The sequence below is a fragment of the Schistocerca americana genome, chromosome 11 (genome assembly GCF_021461395.2).
Source record: "Schistocerca americana isolate TAMUIC-IGC-003095 chromosome 11, iqSchAmer2.1, whole genome shotgun sequence".
Lineage (NCBI taxonomy): Eukaryota > Metazoa > Arthropoda > Insecta > Orthoptera > Acrididae > Schistocerca > Schistocerca americana.
In genome coordinates, this window is record NC_060129.1 from 46,686,993 (window position 1) to 46,710,606 (window position 23,614).

Below are 23,614 nucleotides of genomic sequence, written 5' to 3' on the forward strand. Positions count from 1 at the left end.
CATACCATCTGACTTTCGGAAAAGCATCATCCACACAATTCCGAAGACGGCAAGAGCTGACAAGTGCGAGAATTATCGCACAATCAACTTAACAACTCATGCATCGAAGCTGCTTACAAGAATAATATATAGGAGAATGGAAAAGAAAATTGAGAATGCGCTAGGTGACGATCAGTTTGGCTTTAGGAAAAGTAAAGGGACGAGAGAGGCAATTCTGACGCTACGGCTAATAATGGAAACAAGGCTAAAGAAAAATCAAGACACTTTCATAGGATTTGTCGACCTGGAAAAAGCGTTCGACAATATAAAATGGTGCAAGCTGTTCGAGATTCCGAAAAAAGTAGGGGTAAGCTATAGGGAGAGACGGGTCATATACAATATGTACAACAACCAAGAGGGAATAATAAGAGTGGACGATCAAGAACGAAGTGCTCGTATTAAGAAGGGTGTAAGACAAGGCGGTAGCCTTTCGCCCCTACTCTTCAATCTGTACATCGAGGAAGCAATGATGGAAATAAAAGAAAGGTTCAGGAGTGGAATTAAAATACAAGGTGAAAGGATATCGATGATACGATTCGCTGATGACATTGCTATCCTGAGTGAAAGTGAAGAAGAATTAAATGAACTGCTGAACGGAATGAACAGTCTAATGAGTACACAGTATGGTTTGAAGAAATGAGAACAGCGAGAAACTTAACATCAGGATTGATGGTCACGAAGTCAATGAAGTTAAGGAATTCTGCTACCTAGGCAGTAAAATAACCAATGACGGACGGAGCAAGGAGGACATCAAAAGCAGACTCGCTATGGCAAATTTCTGGCCAAGAGACGTCTACTAATATCAAATACCGGCCTTAATTTGAGGAAGAAATTTCTGAGGATGTACGTCTGGAGTACAGCATTGTACGGTAGTGAAACATGGACTGTGGGAAAACCGGAACAGAAGAGAATCGAAGCATTTGAGATGTGGTGCTATAGACGGATGTTGAAAATTAGGTGGACTGATAAGGTAAGGAATGAGGAGGTTCTATGCAGAATCGGAGAGGAAAGGAATATGTGGAAAACACTGATAAGGAGAAGGAACAGGATGATAGGACATCTGCTAAGACATGAGGGAATGACTTCCATGGTACTAGAGGGAGCTGTAGAGGGCAAAAACTGTAGAGGAAGACAGGACAGAGATTGGAATACGTCAAGCAAATAATTGAGGACGTAGGTTGCGAGTGCTACTCTGAGATGAAGACGTTAGCACAGGAAAGGAATTCGTGGCGGGCCGCATCAAACCAGTCAGTAGACTGATGACAAAAAAAAAAAAAAAAAAAAAAAAAAAAAAAAAAAAAAAAAAAAAAAAAAAAAAAAAAAAAAATAAGGGGAGAGATTGTTACAGAGATGATACACATTTGGGGGGGGGGGGGGACACTATTTAAACAAACGCGTTTTTAGTTGCGGCAGAATCTTCTTACGAAATTTCAATCACCAACTATCTCCTCCGAAAGCGAAAATATTTTGCTGACGCCGATCTACTTGGGGAGAAACGATCATCATAATAAAATAAAATAAATGAGAGTTCGCACCGAAAGATATAGGTGTTCGTTTCTTCTGTGCACTGTTCGGGAGTGGAATAATAGAGAATTATTCTGAAGGTGGTTCGATGAAACCTCTATCAGGCGCTTAGGCATGTTTTGAAGAGTACCCATGTAGATGGAGACGTAGATGTAAATGAAACCATTACACATCCTCCCTACAGTCCCAACTCTCTCTCCATGTGATTTCCATATTTTTGGAGCAACGAAGAAAGACATTCGTGGCTGTCGGCTTGTTTGGACGAAGAGGTGCATGCCCAGGTTCAATCATGGTTCCGCAGTGTAATTAAGCATGTTCTGATGGAACTTATCTCACACCTAGTGAAATATGCGAAGCCACCCAAATTCTGGCCAGATTTGATCTCGTTTTCGTTTATAAGCTACATAATCCATTATTATGGATGTTTATGAGCGTTTCTAATACTCTAGAGTAAGTTTTGACGTAGATCGGTATTTGTTAATGTATTAATATGTTGAATTTATGCAAGGTTGCATTTTGAAGTTTGGTTTACAAAATTCAACAGGAAATCCTAATTAAACAAGACTATATTACTTATTAATAATTTTGACAGATGGTTTCAACTGTAGCTAAGCCTTATGTCACTATTTATATGTCTATATTTCTTCTGTCGATATGTAACTGATGTTACAAAAATGGTTCAAATTGCTCTGAGCACTATGGGACTTAACATCTGAGGTCATCAGTCCCGTAGAACTTAGAACTACTTAAACTTAACCAACCTAAGGACATCACACACACCCATGCCCGAGGCAGGATTCGAACCTGCGATCGTAGCAGTCGCGCGGCTCCGGACTGAAGCGCCTAGAACTGATGTTACAATATAAGAGGATGTTTCTAGTTTTAACATTAGCAAATGTCTTAATCCTTTATTATCAGCTATTTTCACAAAAAGATCTTCACATAAATACATGTCCACAGGAACCGTTCAGTAAACTAAATTTGATGAATACTCTAAACACGGAAGTCACATTATCCGTAGTGTCGACTCATCAAAGTTCTAGAACAGGGGAGTCTAGGCTGCAGCCTGCAGGCCACATTCAACCGAAAGCAAGTGTCAGTGTGGCCCAAGAATTGAATATCTACCACAGGAGTTTTGAAAAAAAAAAAAATTAAAAAAATCATAAAATTTCGTTTATGTAAACTTATGATTAATTGAACACTTTCAATCTGAAACTCCTACTACACGAGCTATTCTGGCATTGGTCCATCCGATTTTTAACATTGCCGCCCATGCTATACTTTAACGTCCACAGTCACGTATTTATAACTAGCCAATCAGTCAGGCATGCTGGTCTGTTATCTTATGGCTACTTCAGTTGGAACTGCGACACTAGAGCTGGAGGCGTATAGTGGTATTAATTTAGGGAATAAAAGAAAATTCTGTGTTATTTATGTACAATTATGATGAAGACCCTTTCTAACCGCAGTTCTGTTCAGTACAAGTCGGTGTAAGTAAGAAATCTTCATGTGCATTGCAATTATTACCAGTGTTTGCTATCTAACAGTATCAGAATTTTGTTATAACAAACTTAACTGTGTTAACTATTCACCTTCGACCATGGTTTTTGTGTTAGTGTTGAGTATATTTTGTACAGTCCAAAAATGCTCATCTACTACCAGTGAGGCCCATATAAGCTAATAAGTTGGAAATCCCTGTTCCACAAGCTTCGAGAGAAAACAGGTTGTCATATATTATTCTTTGCAGACAGTACTAGCATCAGAGTCTTTTTGCAGTCCATTACGTTAACACTTGTAAATCTCTTTGCAATGCGTGCAGAAGATAGGCAATGAAAAGATCTGTACGTTTTGTGTGTTGAAATTTTCATGTGTAAATATGAAACTATGTGTGAAATTTTATGGGGAATGGTCAATAAACCACATTTTCTGTGAAAAACTATTAATTACATGCTACATCATTTAACACCACGGACCTCGAATATGATATGAAGTAAATTTTCAACACCTCTGAACACTGAAAGCGTCTTAAAAAAGTGGAACTTTTTACAACTACTCATCAACGAATGTTTTTTTGTATTGCCAGTGTGAACTATAAACACAAATTTCTGATTGTTTAAGCAAGGGAGGGGTGTCACAGTTGGCAACAGCAAACATTTTTCCATGTAGGCTTTGACTATCTCGTCTCACAATGGAATAAATGTACTATCAGTTACGAGGTGCGGCTAGAAAAAAACCGGACTATTACTGGTGAAACAATAAAACGAATGCAATAAGGCTGAAAGTCGCGTGGCCTGTCACGTGACTCTCGCTCCGCCTACTGCTCGAGTTTCATCTGCCTCCTGCACTCAGTCTGCCCGTGGCGTCTGTTTTAAGTAGTTGACGTTTTGCCTGTGCGTCGGAAAATGTTGAATGTACAGAAAGAACAGCGTGTTAACATCAAATTTTGTTTCAAACTAGGAAAATCTGCAAGTGAAACGTTTGTAATGTTACAACAAGTGTACGGCGATGATTGTTTATCGCGAACGCAAGTGTTTGAGTGGTTTAAACGATTTAAAGGTGGCCGCGAAGACACCAGTGATGACACTCGCACTGACAGACCATTGTCAGCAAAAACTGATGCAAACATTGAAAAAATCGGTAAACTTGTTCGACAAGATCGCCGTTTAACAATCAGAGCAGTGTCTGAGTTAACAGGAGTTGACTTGTTGTCTTGTCGAACAAGTTTACCGATTTTTTCAATGTTTGCATCAGTTTTTGCTGACAATGGTCTGTCAGTGCGAGTGTCATCACTGGTGTCTTCGCGGCCATCTTTAAATGGTTTAAACCACTCAAACACTTGTGTTCGCGATAAACAATCATCGCCGTACACTTGTTGTAACATTACAAACGCTTCACTTGCAGATTTTCCTAGTTTGAAACAAAATTTGATGTTAACACGCTGTTCTTTCTGTACACTCAACATTTTCCGACGCACAGACAAAACGTCAACTACTTAAAACAGACGCCACAGGCAGACTGAGTGCAGGAGGCAGATGAAACTCGAGCAGTAGGCGGAGCGAGAGTCACGTGACAGGCCACGCGACTTTCAGCCTTATTGCATTCGTTTTATTGTTTCACCAGTACTAGTCCGGTTTTTTTCTAGCCACACCTCGTATAGCGATTACTTACGATTTTATAAATGTGTGGTGTCTGTTCTTTCAGAAATGTCCCAAAGAACAGACACCATGCATTCATATAATTGATTTGCTCCGATAGGTGATGAGTCCACAACATTCAGTGCTGATGGAATTTACACTACTGGCCATAAAACTTGCTACACCACGAAGGTGACGTGCTACAGACGCGAAATTTAGCCGACAGGAAGAAGATGCTGTGATATGCAAATGATTAGCTTTTCAGAGCATTCACACAAGGTTGGCGCCGGTGGCGACACCTACAAGTGCTGACATGAGGAAAGTTTCCAACCGATTTATCATACACAAACAGCAGTTTGACTCTGATAAAGGTGGGCTTGTAGCCTACAGCGATTGCGGTTTATCGTATCGCGACGTTGCTGCTCGCGTTGGTCGAGATCAAATGACTGTTAGCAGAATATGGAATCGGTGGGTTCAGGAGGGTAATACGGAACTCCATGCTGGATCCCAACGGCTTCATATCGCTAGCAGTCGAGATGACAGGCATCTTCTCCACATGGCTGTAACGGATCATGCAGCCAAGTCTCGATCCCTGAGTCAACAGATGGGGACGTTTGCAAGACAACAACCATCTTCACGAAAATGTCGTCGACGTTTGCAGCAGCATGGACTATCAGCTCGGAGACCATGGCTGCGGTTTCCCTTGGCGCTGCATCACAGACAGGTGCTCCTGCGACGGTGTACTCGACGACGAACCTGGGTGCACGAATGGCAAAACGTCATTTTTTAAGATGAAACCAGGTTCTGTTTACAGCATAACGATGGTCGGATCCGTGTTTGGCGACATGGCGGTGCACGCACATTGGAAGCGTGTATTCGTCATCGCCATACTGGTGTATCACCCAGCGTGATGGTATGGGGTGCTATCGGTTACACGTCTCGGACTCGTCTCGTTCGCATTGACGGCACTTTGAACAGTGGACGTTACATTTCAGATGTGTTACGACCCGTGGCTCTACCCTGCATTCGATCCCTGCAAAACCCTACACTTCAGCAGGATAATGCACGACCGCATGTTGCAGGTCCTGTATGGGCCTTTGTGGATACAGAAAATGTTCGACTGCTGCCCTGGCCAGCACATTCCCCAGACCTCTCACCAACTGAAAACGTCTGGTCAATGCTGGCCGAGCAACTGGCTCGTCACAATACGCCAGTCACTACTCTTGATGAACTGTGGTATCGTGTTGAAGCTGCATGGGCAGCTGTGCCTGTACACGCCATCCAAGCTCTGTTTGACTCAATGCCCAGGCATATCAAGGCCGTTATTACGGCCAGAGGTGGTTGTTCTGGGTACTGATTTCTCAGGATCTATGCACCCAAATTGCGTGAAAATGTAATCACATGTCAGTTCTAGTATAATATATTTGTCCAATGAATACCCGTTTATCATCTGCATTTATTCTTGGTGTAGCAATTTTAATGGCCAGTAGCGTAAGTTCTACCTCCAGGGCGGATCTAAAATTCGTGAGCACTGGGAACATCGATGGAGACAGCAGATAGGTGGTGGTGGATGGTGATGTGGGCTAGCCTGGCAGCATGTCGAGATACTCCATGCATTTGCGATAAATACTTTGGCCAGGTAGAGCGATGGTGAACGCAGCTGACTACGAACCAAGAGATCCCGCATCAAGAATCAGTTCGGCACACGTCTTCACTCTTGACCGCTGATTCAGCCCACAGTCCCATTGCAGGTGATGCCATTACTTCCTACCCTTTTCCCCCTCCATCGAAAATTTGCATAATAAACTGCTTACTTGCCTTTTCCATTTTTTTCGTTTTTGTTTTACTTCCACTTATATATATGTGAGAGGTCATGGGATATATTTTGTTCTCTTGTATTTTTCAGTCTTGTTATCTATAAGTGGATATTATGAATCTCTCAGAATTTCCTAGTACAGATGGTACTGTTTGACTTTAAGCTTCATTTTAGAATGTGTAGCAGTTGCTTTTTGTTGCTAACTATGGCGAGTTCTAGGGGCGTCAGTCCGTGGATACTCGTGGCGCCCTTATTTGCGCCCACACGTAGCAGTGCAGTCGCTGCCTCTGTGCTGCCGCGCGCTGCCGCATAGTGCAGCGGCGTCCAACGGTACGCAGCTCTCGCGTTCACGTCAGCCCCGGACGCTGCCAGTGCTGGGACTACTGCCGCGCGGTTGTTGATTGCGGCCCGATGCAGGGCCGTGTCCCCCAACCAGGTCCTGGCACCGACCTCTGCTCCACTGTTCAGGAGGCACTGCACTGCCTGCACGTCTCCTCTGCCGGCCGAGTAGTGCAGGGCCCTCCACCCGTACCAGTCCTGGAACTCCGTGTCTGCACCCACAGCCAGCAGGGCTCGCAGATCCTCCACTGCCCCATCTTTAGCCGCTTGGAGAAGCCTGCTGCTCTTCTCCTTCGCTGACAAGTTCCTGCACAAAACGGTAATATTCCTTCACCTTCTTAAGTAATAGAACCCAGTGCGTTGTCCTCGACGGTGTGTGTTCGTCGGAGGTGAGGGTATCATCTGGAGTGCCCCAGGGAAGTGTGGTAGGTCCGCTGTTGTTTTCTGTCTACATAAATGATCTTTTGGATAGGGTGGATAGCAATGTGCGGCTGTTTGCTGATGGTGCTGTGGTGTACGGGAAGGTGTCGTCGTTGAGTGACTGTAGGAGGATACAACATGACTTGGACAGGATTTGTATTTGGTGTAAAGAATGGCAGCTAACTCTAAATATAGATAAATGTAAATTAATGTAGATGAATAGGAAAAAGAATTCCGTAATGTTTGAGTACTCCATTAGTAGTGTAGCGCTTGATACAGTCACGTCGATTAAATATTTTGGCGTAGCATTGCAGAGCGATATGAAGTGGGACAAGCATGTAATGGCAGTTGTGGGGAAGGCGGATAGTCGTCTTCGATTTACTGGTAGAATTTTGGGAAGATGTGGTTCATCTGTGAAGGAGACCGCTTATAAAACACTAATACGACCTATTCTTCAGTACTGCTCGAGCGTTTGGGATCCCTATCAGGTCGGATTGAGGGAGGACATAGAAGCAATTCAGAGGCGGGCTGCTAGATTTGTTACTGGTAGGTTTGATCATCACGCGATGTTACGGAAATGCTTCAGGAACTCGGGTGGGAGTCTCTAGAGGAAAGGAGGCGTTCTTTTCGTGAATCGCTACTGAGGAAATTTAGAGAACCAGCATTTGAGGCTGACTGCAGTACAATTTTACTGCCGCCAACTTACATTTCGCGGAAAGACCACAAAGATAAGATAAGAGAGATTAGGGCTCGTACAGACGCATATAGGCAATCGTTTTTGCCTCGTTATCTTTGGGAGTGGAACAGGGAGAGAAGATGCTAGTTGTGGTACGAGGTAACCTCCGCCACGCACCGTATGGTGGATTGCAGAGTATGTATGTAGATGTATTCTAAACACATAATATACAGGGCGGCGCACGAAATGTGTTACCATTTTGATTTTGAATATAAACTTTATTGTCAATGCAATCTGAAAGGAATATATATTACAATGAAGAGCCGTCCATGGAGGTTTGTTCTAACTCTGTACATGCTCACATGCTCAATATGTCCACCATTTCGCTTCCTAACTTCCTTCAAACGAACACTGAAGTTAGTGATTAGCCTACGGCACATGTCTTCCGTAATTTCACTGCAGGTTTAAAGAATAAGTCTTCTGAGCTCCATTAAATCACGTGGAAGTCTCGGAAAAATGTTTTCCTTTATGTACCCCCAAAGAAAAAAGTCACATGGATTGAGGTCTGGACTATTGGGGGGCCAATTTCGTCCGTCATTGAAGCGACCTGGAAACCTGACTGAAATGATCCACATGTCGAAATGCTCGTATAAAAACTCCAAAGTGTTTGCAGTATGTGGTCTTGCTCCATCTTGCATGAACCACTGCGTGTTGAAGGGCAAGGCAGTAGCAAGAAGCTGTGGAATGAAGCTATTGCGAAGCATGCTCAAATAACACTCGCTGTTCACAGTTTCTTCAAAGAAAAGAATCCAATAAGTCCGTGACTGGAAATTGCTGCCCACGCTCTAATCCTCGGAGCATAATGTTGTCGTTCATGAAGCACTTGTGGGTTTTCAGTGGCCCAAAAGCGTATATTTTGTTTGTTAACCACACCGTCTAAATGAAAATGCGCCTCGTCTGAAAACCAAACGTTGTTGAGAGTTTCTTCCCTATCCTCCGCCCACTGAGCAAACAGTAGTCTCTGTTGCTTGTGTTCTTCTGTGAGCTTCTGTGCACAGGTCATTTTGTATGGAGTGTCTGGATATTCCAAGTTGCACTGCTGCCTTTTTACACAATTTCCTGGGACTTCTCTGTGCAGCAACTCGTACCGCTTCAATATTCTCCGGCGAACAAACAGGCTTAGGCCGAGGCCGCTTCGCTTCCAATACTGTTCCTTCCTGTACAAATTTATCGTACAACCTGTGGATGGTCTTCTTGCAAGAGACCCTTCGTGTGTTAAACTGTTGTCGGCAACACCTCTGAGTCACAACAAGGCTTTTCGTTTCATGAAAAAGTAACACAATGGCCGATCGTTTCTGTGTCGTCAGTCTTCCATTGTCAGCCATTGCTGCTTACTAGTCTCCTAGCGGCAGTATCGTGAATTACACGTCATTTCGTAACTCATTTCTTTTTCCAATCTCTGCTGATACTGCTGTAGAGACACCAGCGGGATATCTAATGTGCGTCGTAAATTGTGAAAGAAACAATTGGTAACACATTTCGTGCGCCACCCTGTATGTCTGTATTTCCTGTCATTTAAAACAGACTGTTCCAGTGCCCCCCCCCCTCTCCTGACACAGCACTTGTACCTGGGAGCACCTACTGCCTAACTCATGAGCTAGTATAGATCACCTGCCAGACAGACGTGTCAGATGCGATCTTTGCCCACGCAGTCAGTCAGCCGAGGCAATACGATCACACTGGCTGCAACACAGCTCCTTGACGACCTGAACATCAGCTGGTTACCAACACACACCCACATGGGCGTGCCCAGGCACCCGAGCTGGAACAGCCTGGTTTGTCCTAGCTCACAGACACGATTTGACTAGTTTTATTTTAACACCGTGGCACGATGCCCTTCCTGTTACCATAATCATCAGTTAACCCGAGGCATGAAAGTCGTGTGCACTGTACTGTTTCTCCTGGGTGAACTGGGGGTTAAAAAATTGTAAACTAAATATTACGATAAATTTTATAAATAATCGACAAGTACGCCAAAGAAGAAGACATGGTGGACGTGTTATTCCATGGGCTCTTGCGCTTCTATGCATGAACTATCTTTCCTTTGCCATTCGCTTATCTTATCTGCTTGGATTCGGATGTAAGAGGACGTTCTTGTGTAAAGCTCATTTTGGTGTACCAGCTGATAATGTAAGTTGTACTTAAAACCCGAAAAAATAATGGTTATTTTGTCAAAAGAATTTGTGTATGTGGTCAATCTGTTGTGAGTGTGATACCTAGACTGCCTTAAGTAGATATGGGCCTTAACAAAGAATTTTCATTGTTAGGCTCCATCTTAGAAATATCTTTAACATTTTTCTTTTAGCTCATCTACGAGACGTGCCGTCGGTTAGGACAATTAACTTTATTTCAGGTCCCACGAGACCGGAGGTAGCTACTAATAATTTAACAATTTTATTTACAGATTTTCTTTATATAACGAGATAACATCCCAGGCAGAAAAGGTTTGGTCACAGGATTTCAGTTTCATCATAGGATTTCATTTGTAGATGCTACTCTTGTTATATTGGGGAATCGAGACATAACCACGATAAGTTACGTATTACAGTAGTGTACATCAAAGAGACTTGGCAAATATTCTCTGGTGTTGGGAAATAAGAAATGGACAATTAATTATCGGCGATTACCTAACTACCCTGAGAAATGAGCTAGTTTACTGAGTACTTATACACGTCGAGCTAAATTAAACAACATGTTACACTGTTAATAATATTCCTACATTAGTTATTTCTCTTTTATGCTGAGCCATTGCATTAATGTGGGTTTCTTTTTTGTAGAAGTCACAGCTAATATTTTATTTTATTACATTACACTAATAGTCACAAAATAAATAAAAGTTTTATTTTATTACATTACAGCACCATATATCTACGGATTATGTAAAGGTTGTTCAGTGTGTTAATATACTTAAATGTTTATGTATCGTATTTTCTGAGAGTGAGTTTTGGGACACACCCAGAAATTGCCTACATTAGTGTGGAAAGCCGACTAAACTCACAATCAGGTTGAAAAATGTGGGCTGTAACAAAACTCAAAAGTTGTAATAGCATATAAAGCTGGTGATATGCTAGGAAAAGCCTCCCAAACAAACTCCAAAAATGAAGACCATGTGATAATGAGTTCTATCAGCGAACAATATAAGTCTGAGGAAGCTATAACTGATCAAGCAGATGAGGGAAACAATGCAGTTGTCATATATAACAATGAGTAAACGGCAAAGAGAGATTTTTTAAGATAATAACATTAAAAAATAGATTGTGATCATAGAGAGAATTATGTGAAGGTGCTTAATGCATGTCTTATGAGCTACAGTAACATAAGTAGTCTACATAATCAAAAAAGAATGAATGTAATGAATTTGAATGCACCTGCTCTTCGTGTGCGAATTAAAGTACATACTGAGAACCACTCTATACGTCCTATACAGAATGGTATATTGGAATTAATGTGTAAAACGTTTATGTATGGACACAATGTGTCCATCTCAAATAGGAATGATTTGATCCAGCAATTGAAAGATAAGGTGTTCCCACCTGAGTGATGCTTAGTTTCACTTGAAATAAAGAATCTATGCACAAACATTCCTGTAGATGGAATGATAATTATTATCCAAGAAAACCTTTTTTAACTGAGATCAGCTCCAGATGGAGGAAATTGTAGAATTGATTTCACTGCTCAGGGTAGAAATGACGAACTGATTCTCCTTTAATAATAACATTTATAAACAGATGGTTGATTGTTCGATGAGATTCCGGGACTGCAGCTGGATCATGTTGACTTCTTGCCACGATATTTCGGCTGGCAATCGTCCGGCCATCTTCAGGTGAGTGTCCGTCACTGGAGACTGCAAGTTCCCGGAGTCAACTTTATAGCAAAAACTTGGCGCGAAAACGCATGCGCATTGGCCTCCGTCACAGGAGCGTCCTCTGTCAAACCGGCGCCCTCTGGAGCTACTGTTCTATCTGTGGTGCGCAGGCGCATGCGCAAAGGTGAAAACTACATGTTTGCCCTCTGTCGGAATGCGCGCCCGCATCGCTAAAAACAGACGTCAGATGTCGCCAGACGTGTCATTATGGATAAACCGTCTTCTCTCAGAGGAAATTAGAGAGATCACCGGGTCCCAAGCCTTGTCCAGTTGAAAACCGCCATCACGATTTATAAGATTTTGCACTAGGCGTGTCTCCACAGATTCTTTAATTACTGAATACCAGAAAGTTTTCGCGGGGCCCAAGATTTTCGTGGCAGAAAAATCCATAGCGTGTCCTGTGGTAATTTAGTGCTCAGCTACGGCCGACTTACTGGGCTGCGAAAGGCGAGTGTGGCGTTCGTGTTCAACGCACCTTTCACGTACTGTCCATGTCGTCTGACCAATGTAAGCTTTGCCACACTGGCAAGGAATTTTATAGATCCCGGCCTTCCCTTGCCAGTTTGGCAGGTCCCCGGACTCGTACACGACCAGTGAACATTCGCGCGCCGGAGATCGTCGCCATCGGTATTTTGTGTGACATCGCGTTAGTGCCTTAGTGTTTCACCGTCCGTGCTCCTCATTCACGTGTGTCGTCTCTGTCATCCATGTTCGTGTATCAGTGCTGACCGTTTTTTATCTTCACTACGCCTGTGAACGGCTCCATGTGCTTTACTTTGTGTGTCTACTGTTTGTTATCCATCATTTTGTTTTCCTTTTCTATATCTTCATCTGTCCTAATTGTAATGTCTGTGGTCGAAGAGCGGCGTAGTTTTGCCGCTTTCGGCCTCCCTTGTATCAGGTATAAAATGACAATAAAGAAAACAAACTTGCAGTCTGCAGTGACGGACACTCACCTGAAGATGGCTGGACGATTGCCAGCCGAAATATCGTGGCAAGAAGTCAACATTATCCGGCTGCAATCCCGAAATCTCATCGACCATTCAATACGTTGGGAAAACTTCAAGAATCACAGGTGGTTGATTATCGATGGGTAGCTGTCTTGCCACTTCTCTTACCAACGCATATGTCAAGTATTTGGAACGTAAATATTATAGCGAAGGGCCTGGTCTCGATAAACAAATTCTGTTCTACTGTACTTAGGTTGACGATGTAATAATTCAGTAAAAGAAGTATGCAGCCAACCAGTTTGCGTATGTTTACTGTAAACTCTTGAGTAGATGCCAATATCATCAAGGGTATCTTTTTCAGCAGGAACGCCACCCTCGATGTTTTGAAGATATTAAAAAATAAACGTCTAAAATACTTAATACTTTACAACACTTAAATCAAGTACGTGGAATAAAACTGACATTTACACGATATTGAAATTGTAAACATACATAACAAGCTAAGCAGCTCAAATCGAACAGTAGAAAATACGGAATAAATGTAAGTGCTACCGCATACCGTTTTTGTGCTTGTGCTGTTGTGGTAGTTCATAATTATGGATAAACTTTGAACAAGAAAGAAGAGGAAAAGCGATTTTTATTCGTCTGCTAATTTTATGGTAAGTTAGAAATATGTACGCACTACTGCAACAGCCCGATCACCCACCTGCAGCAGTTTAATGTTAGCACTGGTGTCTTAATTTGGAAACTGGTAGAACTTCAGGGTTGCAACATTTCAGTATTTCACAAGGAAGCGGAGTGGTAAATATCATTGTAAATACATTATGATAAATCAGTGCATAAGAATACCCTTCGATTTGTCTGCATTGCCCAGAAATGGCGTTGATGAACAAAAACATCACTCAAATGACAATGGTTACATTTCTTAAAAAAATTGCTCCATTCTATCATTATTAGAACAAATGGCAAAATATTGCCCAGTCTGGTGCCCCAAGCGGGGCTCCGCTGTATTAACCAGTTCCAGCATGGAAAGATGGGGAAGGCTCTGTTGATAGCGGAAGGGGTATGTCATGACAGCACAATCTACAGTTTGTTTGTTTCTAAAAGATTTTTTTTTAGTGGGCTGCACGATTTCGTGTGAGTCGACTGTGACCTGCATCCCTTCCTCCCTCTTTCGTCAAAATATAATTACGCTCTTTGCAATACTATCGCAGTTGAAGGCCGCAATTACATTGACAATTAAATCTTTAAATATGCATGATTTTCTTCACTATCAAATGACTAAAAATGCACAGTCAAATAAAAAAACGTGAAATGTCGCAAATTACTCTTTTTGTAGTGATGCATTTTACTGTTCTTTAAAACAACCAGTTTTTCAGAATTCTGTGTGTTGAGCCGCTAGCTAACAATCCCTGCTTTTGGGTGGTATGTTGTTGAAATCCATCTGCCCACAACCTTGAAAATGATTTCCTGTGGGAACACCACTTTGCACCAGCAACAAAAAGGCAGTTGGCATTATCCTCATTCTCCACAAAAGAAGGAATTCAAGACAACACTGTTCCCAGAAAAGTCATGGTGACAGTCATTGGGATTGTCATGCCGTAATTCTCGTGTATGTGTTGCCAAGAGGGTCAACCATCAATTCAGAGGCATACACGAAGACTCTGAATAAACTCAAGAACCATTTCCGATGTGTTTGATCGGACAAGAATCCAGTGGAAATCTTGCTCCAACATGACAATGCACATCCACTCAAGTCTGAGAACCCAGGAGCACATTGTCAAATTGGGTTGGACATAATTGCTTCTCCACCATACAGATTCTCTACGGGGAACACACTTTGAAGATGGCGAGAGTGTCAATTATGCAGGGAAAACATGGCTACGCCTACAGGTCCAGAGCTTTTATCAGCAGGGAATACATGCTCTTCCACATTCATAGAATGTGATGGAGACTACGTAGAAAAATAGGGCGTGAACAAGATGTGTTGATGTTTATTGTCATCTGAGAAAAAAAATGTGGGGCATTACTTATTGAACGATCCTCATACATTACCCATAATGATGTCTGATTTTATCTTATGAGTCTACTTACTTAGAATGGCTGCTGTGCACCCCAGCTGAAGGGGTCTGAGTTGTGAACAAAGCACTGCTCCACTCAGCATCCTTGGAAGCAGTCTGTTAAGTGGTAACGGTTATGGTCATATTAGTGCATATAATAAACGACTTATCAACTGGGAATGTCGGTCTTAGTGGCCTGGCGGTAGAAGCGTTTGCCTGGAACGCGATAGGTCGTCGGATCGAATCTCTGGCAGACAACGGACTTTGCAGTCTTCCTTTTAACCTAGCCTTCACCCCTCAACGAAGTGAGGAGCGCCCCGAAGCGACATGTTCTTCGAATCCCTCTTTAAACTCCAGGTCCCCGTTCCCTTGTTATACAATGTGTAGATTAGGGACGCGCTAGTCTCTAGAGTGATCTCCAGGTGAAAGACTTGAGCCAGGCCGCTGAGCCATACGAAATAGTTATTATTATTACAAGCGAAGGGGGTATGTTTCACAACTGCTGAATATGTACGGTAATTGGTTATAGGTCCTAGTCGCCTTCTCCCTCCTTATCTTTGTCCATATCCTACTCCTCCCCCTCTCTGTCTCCTCCTCCATTCTCCATATTCTCTCTGCACATCTTGCTACACCATCACTATGTCCACTTGCTCCTCCAACTCTATATTTATCTCCTATTCCCCCTATCTTTATCCCTGAACCATGTTTACTATTGTTGCAAATTCACATTCTATAGTTGTATTCTCACCATAAGCCAATATTTTCTGTGAAATCTATGAGAGACAAAAGATAACAGCACATTGTTGTGTATACAATTTTTGTTTAAAATGAATATAATGATAATGGATATATATGGAAGAAACAATCTGTGTAATTGATTAAATACCCTGCGATCATAGATTAAATGACCTGCTAACATAGTTCAAACTCATTATGAGAAAGAGAACAAAACCACTGACTTTCACAGAAGAGCACAGTGCATCTTCTTTCACATACTCGGTTTTAACAAGAATATATAGAGTCTGTCTGTCTGAATGCTTATTAGTGTAACATGTAACAATCTGAAGTAAATCAGACAAGAACTTTACAACATTTTTTGCTGTCAGTGTTTCCCTATTATATATTTTGTTTCCCCAACAGCTTCACTTATGTTTGTGTTCCACATACATATTGCACACATCTCCTCCTCCCTCTCTATGTTTTCCTATTCCAAACTCCCATCTCACTTTCCAATTCATGGCCCCAACACTACATATCCATCTCCTCTTTCCCATTCTGTCTCTCCATCTCCTCCCACCACTCTCTTTGTTCATCTCCTATGCCTCTCTCTCTGACCACGTCTTCTTCCCTCCTGTCTCTACCCATACCCTCCTTCTGCCCATGCCTTCCTAACCATTTACTTTTTCCATCTGCCCACTACCACTCCATCACTCCCACAGGCCTCCTGCATCTCCCCACTCTCAATGTATATTTCCTCCTCCCCCTCTCTCTGTCCATTCCCATCTCGCCCACTCTCTCTTCATTTTCTCTGCTCTTCTCTCTCATAACATCTCCTCTCATTTCACTGTCCAGCTCAGTCTCCTACTCTCTTACCCTTTCCTCAATCCATCCTCCTACAGCTCAGCGCACCCAAGTCGCAACAATAGACTTCTGTGGTCCGAGCATTTTCCTCAAAATCTTCGATCTTTCTTTTCGAGTTCTCGGAGCTCATCTTTATATTTAAAATAAGACACTCCAAAGTGTCCAATCGTTTAGGTTGCGCCACTGACTGTGGTCTGGCAGGATAACACCCTTCTGTGCTACTTGTTCTGTGTTAGCTTGTAGGCCAGGTCTAGTTTTTCTGGCTCTTCCTTTGTTGCCCCCTTATCAAATCCATTCGGTTGATCCATTCCCCCAGGATTTCAACCACTCTGTCTCCTTAATATTTCTCTCATTTACCTCCATGCATCTCTCACTTTGGCGCCTCTACTCCACGCCTCTACTCCATATGTTATTTCTTTTCACTGGAGATTTGAAGACCCATTTTTTCTGTGGTTTCGTGAAGACTCTCAACTATCTCTCGAGCGTCTTCTCGGTTGTTGGCTAAGAGAACAAGATCGTTGTCAAAAGCTAAACGCTTGATTTACGGGTTCTTTCACTCCGAAGGTGTATTCCTCTTGTTCCTTCCAAATCCAGAACCTCTTTTTGGGTTTTCACTATTTTCTCTATTGTGATGTTGTAGAAGATTGGAGAAATACATTGAGTCCTTGCAAAGGAGATTGAAAGACCAGGCAAGTACTGCTCCCACCCAAGTGCCTGTTGTGCAAGGCAGCCTACACATTGGGACCTGGAAACAATTTCTTGCTCCTGATGTGGATGCTGCACTGCAAAACCGAACAGTAAGGCAGGCCAGTACTATTCCCACACAACATGCCTATCGTTCAGGATAGCCCATTAGCCTGTACCCCAGTGGCTGAAAAATTACATCTTTGCCCATATCTCCACTTCTATTACAACTATGAGGTTATAAAACCCACTTATGAAGCCTGCTGTTTGTGGGTCAAATTTCGTTAAAATCGATGTAGGAGATTGGCAGTAGGTCATAGATACGCACACAGACGTACATATACTCCACATTATATATACATACATATGTCTGTCCGAATGTTTGTTATAGTAACCTGTAAAAATCTGAGGTAACTCACTCAATAATCTTTCAACATTTCTCTAACAATATTTGCCTGTTATATATTTACATACTGTATATATTGCAAATATACAGAAGTTTCCGAGATATTTGCTGAAAATATTTCCCTCTTAGATGTTTGTATGTATGATTTATGTGGTGTCACTGCCAGACACCACACTTGCTAGGTGGTAGCCTTTAAATCGGCCGCGGTCCGTTAGTATACGTCGGACCCGCGTGCCGCCACTATCAGTGATTGCAGACCGAGCGCCGCCACACGGCAGGTCTAGAGAGACTTCCTAGCACTCGCCCCAGTTGTACAACCGACTTTGCTAGCAATGGTTCAGTGACAAAATACGCTCTAATTTGCCGAGCCGATAGTTTAGCATACCCTTCAGCTACATCATTTGCTACGACCTAGCAAGGCGCCATATTCAGTTACTATTGATATTGTGAATCATGTACCGTCAAGAGCGACGTTCATCATTAATGGATTAAAGTTAAGTATTCCACCAGCTACGTCCGTTTTTCTAAATTCTAATTTCCTTGTCCTGTTCCAGACCTCACGCTATCCTGCGTGAGCTAAAACGCGTGCCTTTCGGCTTCCTCTATTCATAGGGTGTTGGCTCTCCTGCCAACCACAACAATTTATATTATAAACATATACGCCATGTTTGTCCAAATGTTTATTAGAGTAATGCGTAAATCAGTCAACTTTTTTCGAGACTTTTGCTAACAGATTTTTCCCTTTATGTATTAAATATCTATTTAATTGTTATACATGTTAAAGCAATATATAGCCTACGTCCGTTTGAATTTTCATTAGATTACAGTGTAAAAATCTGAAGTAAATTGGTCAAATACTTCTCGATATTTTTGGTAACAACATTAAACAATGACTTGTGTTAATGTACATGTATAGATCATCAACTGGGTGACGCCGGCCGTTGTGACCTAGCGGTTCTAGGCGCTTCAGTCTGGAACCACGCGACCGCTACGGTCGCAGGTTCGAATCCTGCCTCGGGCATGGATGTGTGTGATGCCCTTACGTGTTAGTTAAGTTTAAGCAGGTCTAAGTTCTAGGAGACTGATGACCTCAAATGTTAAGTCCCATAGTGCTCAGAGACATTTTTGAACTGGATGACAAACAAATGTATTTATAAATATGAATAGTGTAGTTGTTCATGAGACTGGAATTGGGAATGTGTAGCAGAGAACTCACCGCACTCGAGAGATGCGGTCTGTGGGCGGTGGCGCAGCATCAGAGGCAGCGGCAGGCGTGCCACCACGTCCGCTCTCTGGTGGAGTGGCAGCAGGTGGCTCGCTGTCTTGGGTGGCTGGTTCGCTGTAAGAGAAGCACAGAATAGGTGTGGGTTGGCTGCCATGGGGTGAGTGCGAGAGTATTCACATGGGAAACAGGTGGCTCCTTGCTAGACAGCGCTGAAGACCTTGCTGTCGTGCGCCCACAAAACCCCTCTCTACTACTTGCTAGACAGCAGGAACAGGTGTGAGACTGGCTGCTCATCACACATTGAAGTAATACTACACACACCGCTATGGAGCCACAGGATAGATACATGGCTCAACTGATGTTCACACTACAATGGTGAAAAGAGTTAGTATCTGCACCAGTTGCACAGGGTTGCTCATGGAATCAGGTTAAGTGCCTCAACAACAACAAAACAGTTAGCAAAAGTGTACTGCTGGCTCTTAAAATTACAGCCCATGGTCTCATGATAACCACTGCTGCTTCTAGATCATGGGTTTCTTTGTTCGATTCTGAGGTGGCTCCTAGATTTTATTCACTTGTGGACTGGCTCCTTGAGTTATCCCAACCATTTCATCTCACCTTCATTGATGTGTCCAGTTGCTCAAGTGGCGTCAAATGGAAACACTTGCTTCAGGCTGCTGAACATACCCAGATGTGATAGCCCTGCTGACAGCCATATGGCCATTATTAAAATTAAGGTACCAGTAAAGTTAGAAACTAACGAGATATTACTCATAGTGCATATACTGAAGAGTATTGTAATGCCGATGCTAAAGTTTAGGCGTTCAGCTTCATGGCAGCCACGTATGAAGCAGGTAGCAGGCAGGCTCAGAGGAGCCAATATGTAATTCCACAGGTGAGCCTGTTTGCACTATGCAATGTGGCCAGGCCAACGTGTACAATCCTGGTAACATTTGAGAAAGGCCATGGAACTACAACCTGGCCTGCAGAACATTCCCACACCACGGCAACATGGTGGTGACAGCTTGTATGTGTATTCAGACAGCATGCGTGCTATGAAACATTATATATCACCTCCAATTCTCGCATAGTGATGCACTGTTTGGCAGCACAACTCAAAGTCCATGCAAGCCTCCATCTTCATATGGGCCAGGGAGCTGCCGAAATTGTCCCAGGTAGGCAGCTCCAACAGACCGGCTCATAAATCTGAGTTTGCATCAGTGGACTTAGAACGACACAGCAGATGACCTGTCCCCCTATCTCCACAGCACCACCAAACTTCTACCTCAGAGATCAATCATCAGTTTGCAACCTGGGCTGTACGGCTATCATCCTTCCACACGAGGATGAGTTTCTAACCCAGTAGCAGTAGACACCTAAGAGAATGCAGTGGAGGTAAATATCACTGGCACCTTTCAGTAAGGGCTGCATACTGCTAACTCAGGCGTGTAGTACTGAGTGTGGTATCAGCAAAGCAGGAGACCAGTGTCACCTCACCATCTCACTGCCATCTGTCGTCACCACCACCGCCAGGTGACCTGACGCCTGCAGAGGGTGTATCAAGATGCATTGCAGCACTTCGATGTTGTAGCTGAAGACTAAATAAAATATGTTGCACCTTGCAGCGGAGACCCATCGCCTCCACAATGAGCCACTCCACTATCTCCACACCAGGGGGTTAACTGACTCCAGGTCACGGCAGTAATAAGAATGCAACGTTAGTCTCTGGTGATTTGTGAGCAGGAACGAAACTTTAATACCCAGAGGCTCTCCAACTCGGCTGGGCATCGGGTCTGACTGAGGTAGATTTCTTTTACAGGGATACTTGACATGTCTTGGTATTACAGGTACAATGGAAACAATAATATTAAAGTAACTCACATATACAGACATTTACAGACTTACAGTCCTGAAATGACAGGGATGGAACAGGTAGTCAACTGTGGGTTTGTAGTAACAACCATTCCGGCCTTTTCCTGAAATAATTGAGAGGAACTACAGAAAACCAAAATCAGGATGGCTGGATGAAGACTGGAGCCTCCAGCGTACCAAGTACAAGGCCCTTCTGTTTAAACCAGTAGTATTACCTTATTTGCATTACCTCCATTGAACTATGTTGAATTACAAATAAGTTATTTGGTAATGAAAAAACGCTAATGCCACACTGTTCATTCATTTCTCACTCCCAGTCACTGAACACACTACACACACTATACGCGCATTGTTTCGTTACACTACACACACTACTCACATTATTAGCTGACGCCAGGACTATTTTGCGCACCGCAACTTCCCATTTGCAAGCTTAAAATACTAAATCAGAATCCCTCTACCACGAGTAACTTGTTGAACTCAGAAAAATGATTATGTGTTAAGATTATACACTGCATAGCTTTGCGAGCCCCCCCTCCCATGAACCATGGACCTTGCCGTTGGTGGGGAAGCTTGCGTGCCTCACCAGTACAGATGGTCGTACTGTAGGTGCAACCACAACGGAGGGGTATCTGTTGAGAGGTCAGACAAATGTGTGGTTCCTGAAGAGGGGCAGCAGCCTTTTCAGTAGTTGCAGGGGCAACAGTCTGGATGATTGACTGATCTGGCCTTGTAACACTAACCATAACGGCCTTGCTGTGCTGGTACTGCGAACGGCTAAAAGCAAGAGGAAACTACAGCCGTAATTTTTCCCGAGGGCATGCAGCTTTACTGTATGGTTAAATGATGATGGCGTCCTCTTGGGTAAAATATTCCGGAGGTAAAATAGTCCCCCACTCGGATCTCCGGGTGGGGACTACTCAGGAGGACATTGTTATCAGGAGGAAGAAAACTGACGTTCTATGGGTCGGAGCGTGGAATTTCAGAACCCTTAATCGGGCAGGCAGGTTAGAAAATTTAAAAAGGGAAATTTATAGGTTAAAGTTAGATATAGTGGGAATTAGTGAAGTTCATTGGCAGGAGGAACAACACTTCTGACAGGTGAATACAAGGTTATAAATACATAATCAAATAGGGGTAATGCAGGAGTAGGTTTAATAATGAATAGGAAAATAGGAATTAAGCTACTACAAACAGCTTAGTGAACACTGTATTGTGGCCAAGATAGATACGAAGCCCACGTCAACAACAGTAGTACAAGTTTATATGCCAACTAGCTCCGCAGATGACGAAGAGATTGATGAAATGTATGATGATATAAAATAGATTATTCAAATAGTAAAGGGAGAGAAAAATTTAATAGTGATGGGTGACTGGAATTCGATAGTAGGAAAAGGGAGAGAAGGAAACGTAGCAGGTGAATATTGATTGGGGGGGGAAAATGAAAGAGGGAGCCGTCTGGTAGAATTTTGCATAGAGCATAACTTAATCATACCCAACACTTGGTTCAAGAATCATGAAAGAAGGTTGTATACATGGAATAAGCCTGGAGATACTAGAAGGTATCAGATAGATTATATAATGGTAAGACAGAGATTCAGGAACCAGGTTTTAAATTGTAAGACTTTTCCAAGGGCATATGTAGACTCTGACCACAATCTGTTGGTTATCAACCGTAGATTAAAACTAAAGAACTGCAAAACGGTGGGAATTTAAGGAGATGGGACATGGATAAACTGAAAGAACCAGAGGATGTAGAGAGCTTCAGGAAGAGCATTAGGGAACGATTGACAAGAATGGGGGAAGGAAATACAGTAGAAGAAGAATGAGTAGCTTTGACAGACGAAATAGTGAAGGTAGCAGAGGATCAAGTATGTAAAAAGACGAGAGCTAATAGAAATCCTTGGCTAACAGAAGAGATATTGAATTTAATTGATGAAAGGAGAAAATATAAAACTGCAGTAAACGAAGCAGGCATAAAACAATACAAACGTCTCACAAATGAGATCGACAGGAGGTGCTAATTGGCTAAGCAGGGATGGCTAGAGGACAAATGTAAGGATCTAGAGGCACATATCACTAGGGGTAAGATAGATACTGCCTACAGGAAAATTAAGGAGACCTTTGGAGAAAACAGAACCACTTGCATGAATATCAAGAACTCAGATGGAAACCCATTTCTAAGCAAGGAAGGGAAAGCAGAAAGGCGGAAAAAGTATATAGAGGGTCTACACAAGGGCGATGTACTCTAGGGCAATATTATGTAAATGTAAGAGGACGTAGATGAAGATGATATAGGAGATATGATACTGCGTGAAGAATATGACAGAGCACTGAAAGACCTAAGTCGAAACAAGGCCCCGGGATATAGACAACATTCCATTAGAATTACTGACAGCCTTGGGTGAGCCAGGTCTAACAAAACTCTACCATCTGGTGAGCAAGATGTATGAGACAGGTGAAATACCCACAGACTTCAAGAAGAATATAATAATTCCAATCCCAAAGAAAGCAGGTGTTGACAGATGTGAAAATTATTGAACTATCAGTTTACTAAGCCACGGCAGCAAAATACTAACACGAATTCTTTACAGACGAACGGAAAAACAGGTAGAAGCCAACCTCGGGGAAGATCAGTTTGGATTCTGTAGAAATGTTGGAACATGGGAGGCAATGCTGACCCTACGACTTATCTTAGAAAATAGATTAAGGAAAGGCAAACCTACAATTCTAGCATTTGTAGACTTAGAGAAAGCTTTTGACAATGTTGACTGGAATACTCTCTTTCAAATTCTGAAGGAGGCAGGGGTAAAATAAAGGGAGCGAAACGCTATTTACAAATTGTACAGAAACCAGATGGCAGTTATAAGACTCGAGGGACATGAAAGGGAAGCAGTGGTTGGGAAGGGAGTGAGACAGGGTTGTAGCCTCTCCCCAATGTTATTCAATCTGTATATTGAGGA

At 42.7% G+C, this 23,614-nt stretch overlaps 1 protein-coding gene across 1 annotated transcript in view; it reads right to left on the bottom strand.

Annotated features, from left to right (window-relative positions):
• Nucleotides 1-23,614, bottom strand: part of LOC124553223 (poly [ADP-ribose] polymerase tankyrase-1-like) — a 149,144-nt gene that overhangs the window by 18,954 nt on the left and 106,576 nt on the right. Inside the window, exon 6 of the mRNA XM_047127114.1 lies at nt 18,771-18,893. Coding sequence (XP_046983070.1) covers nt 18,771-18,893 — 123 coding nt within the window. The remainder of the gene's footprint in view (nt 1-18,770; nt 18,894-23,614) is intronic.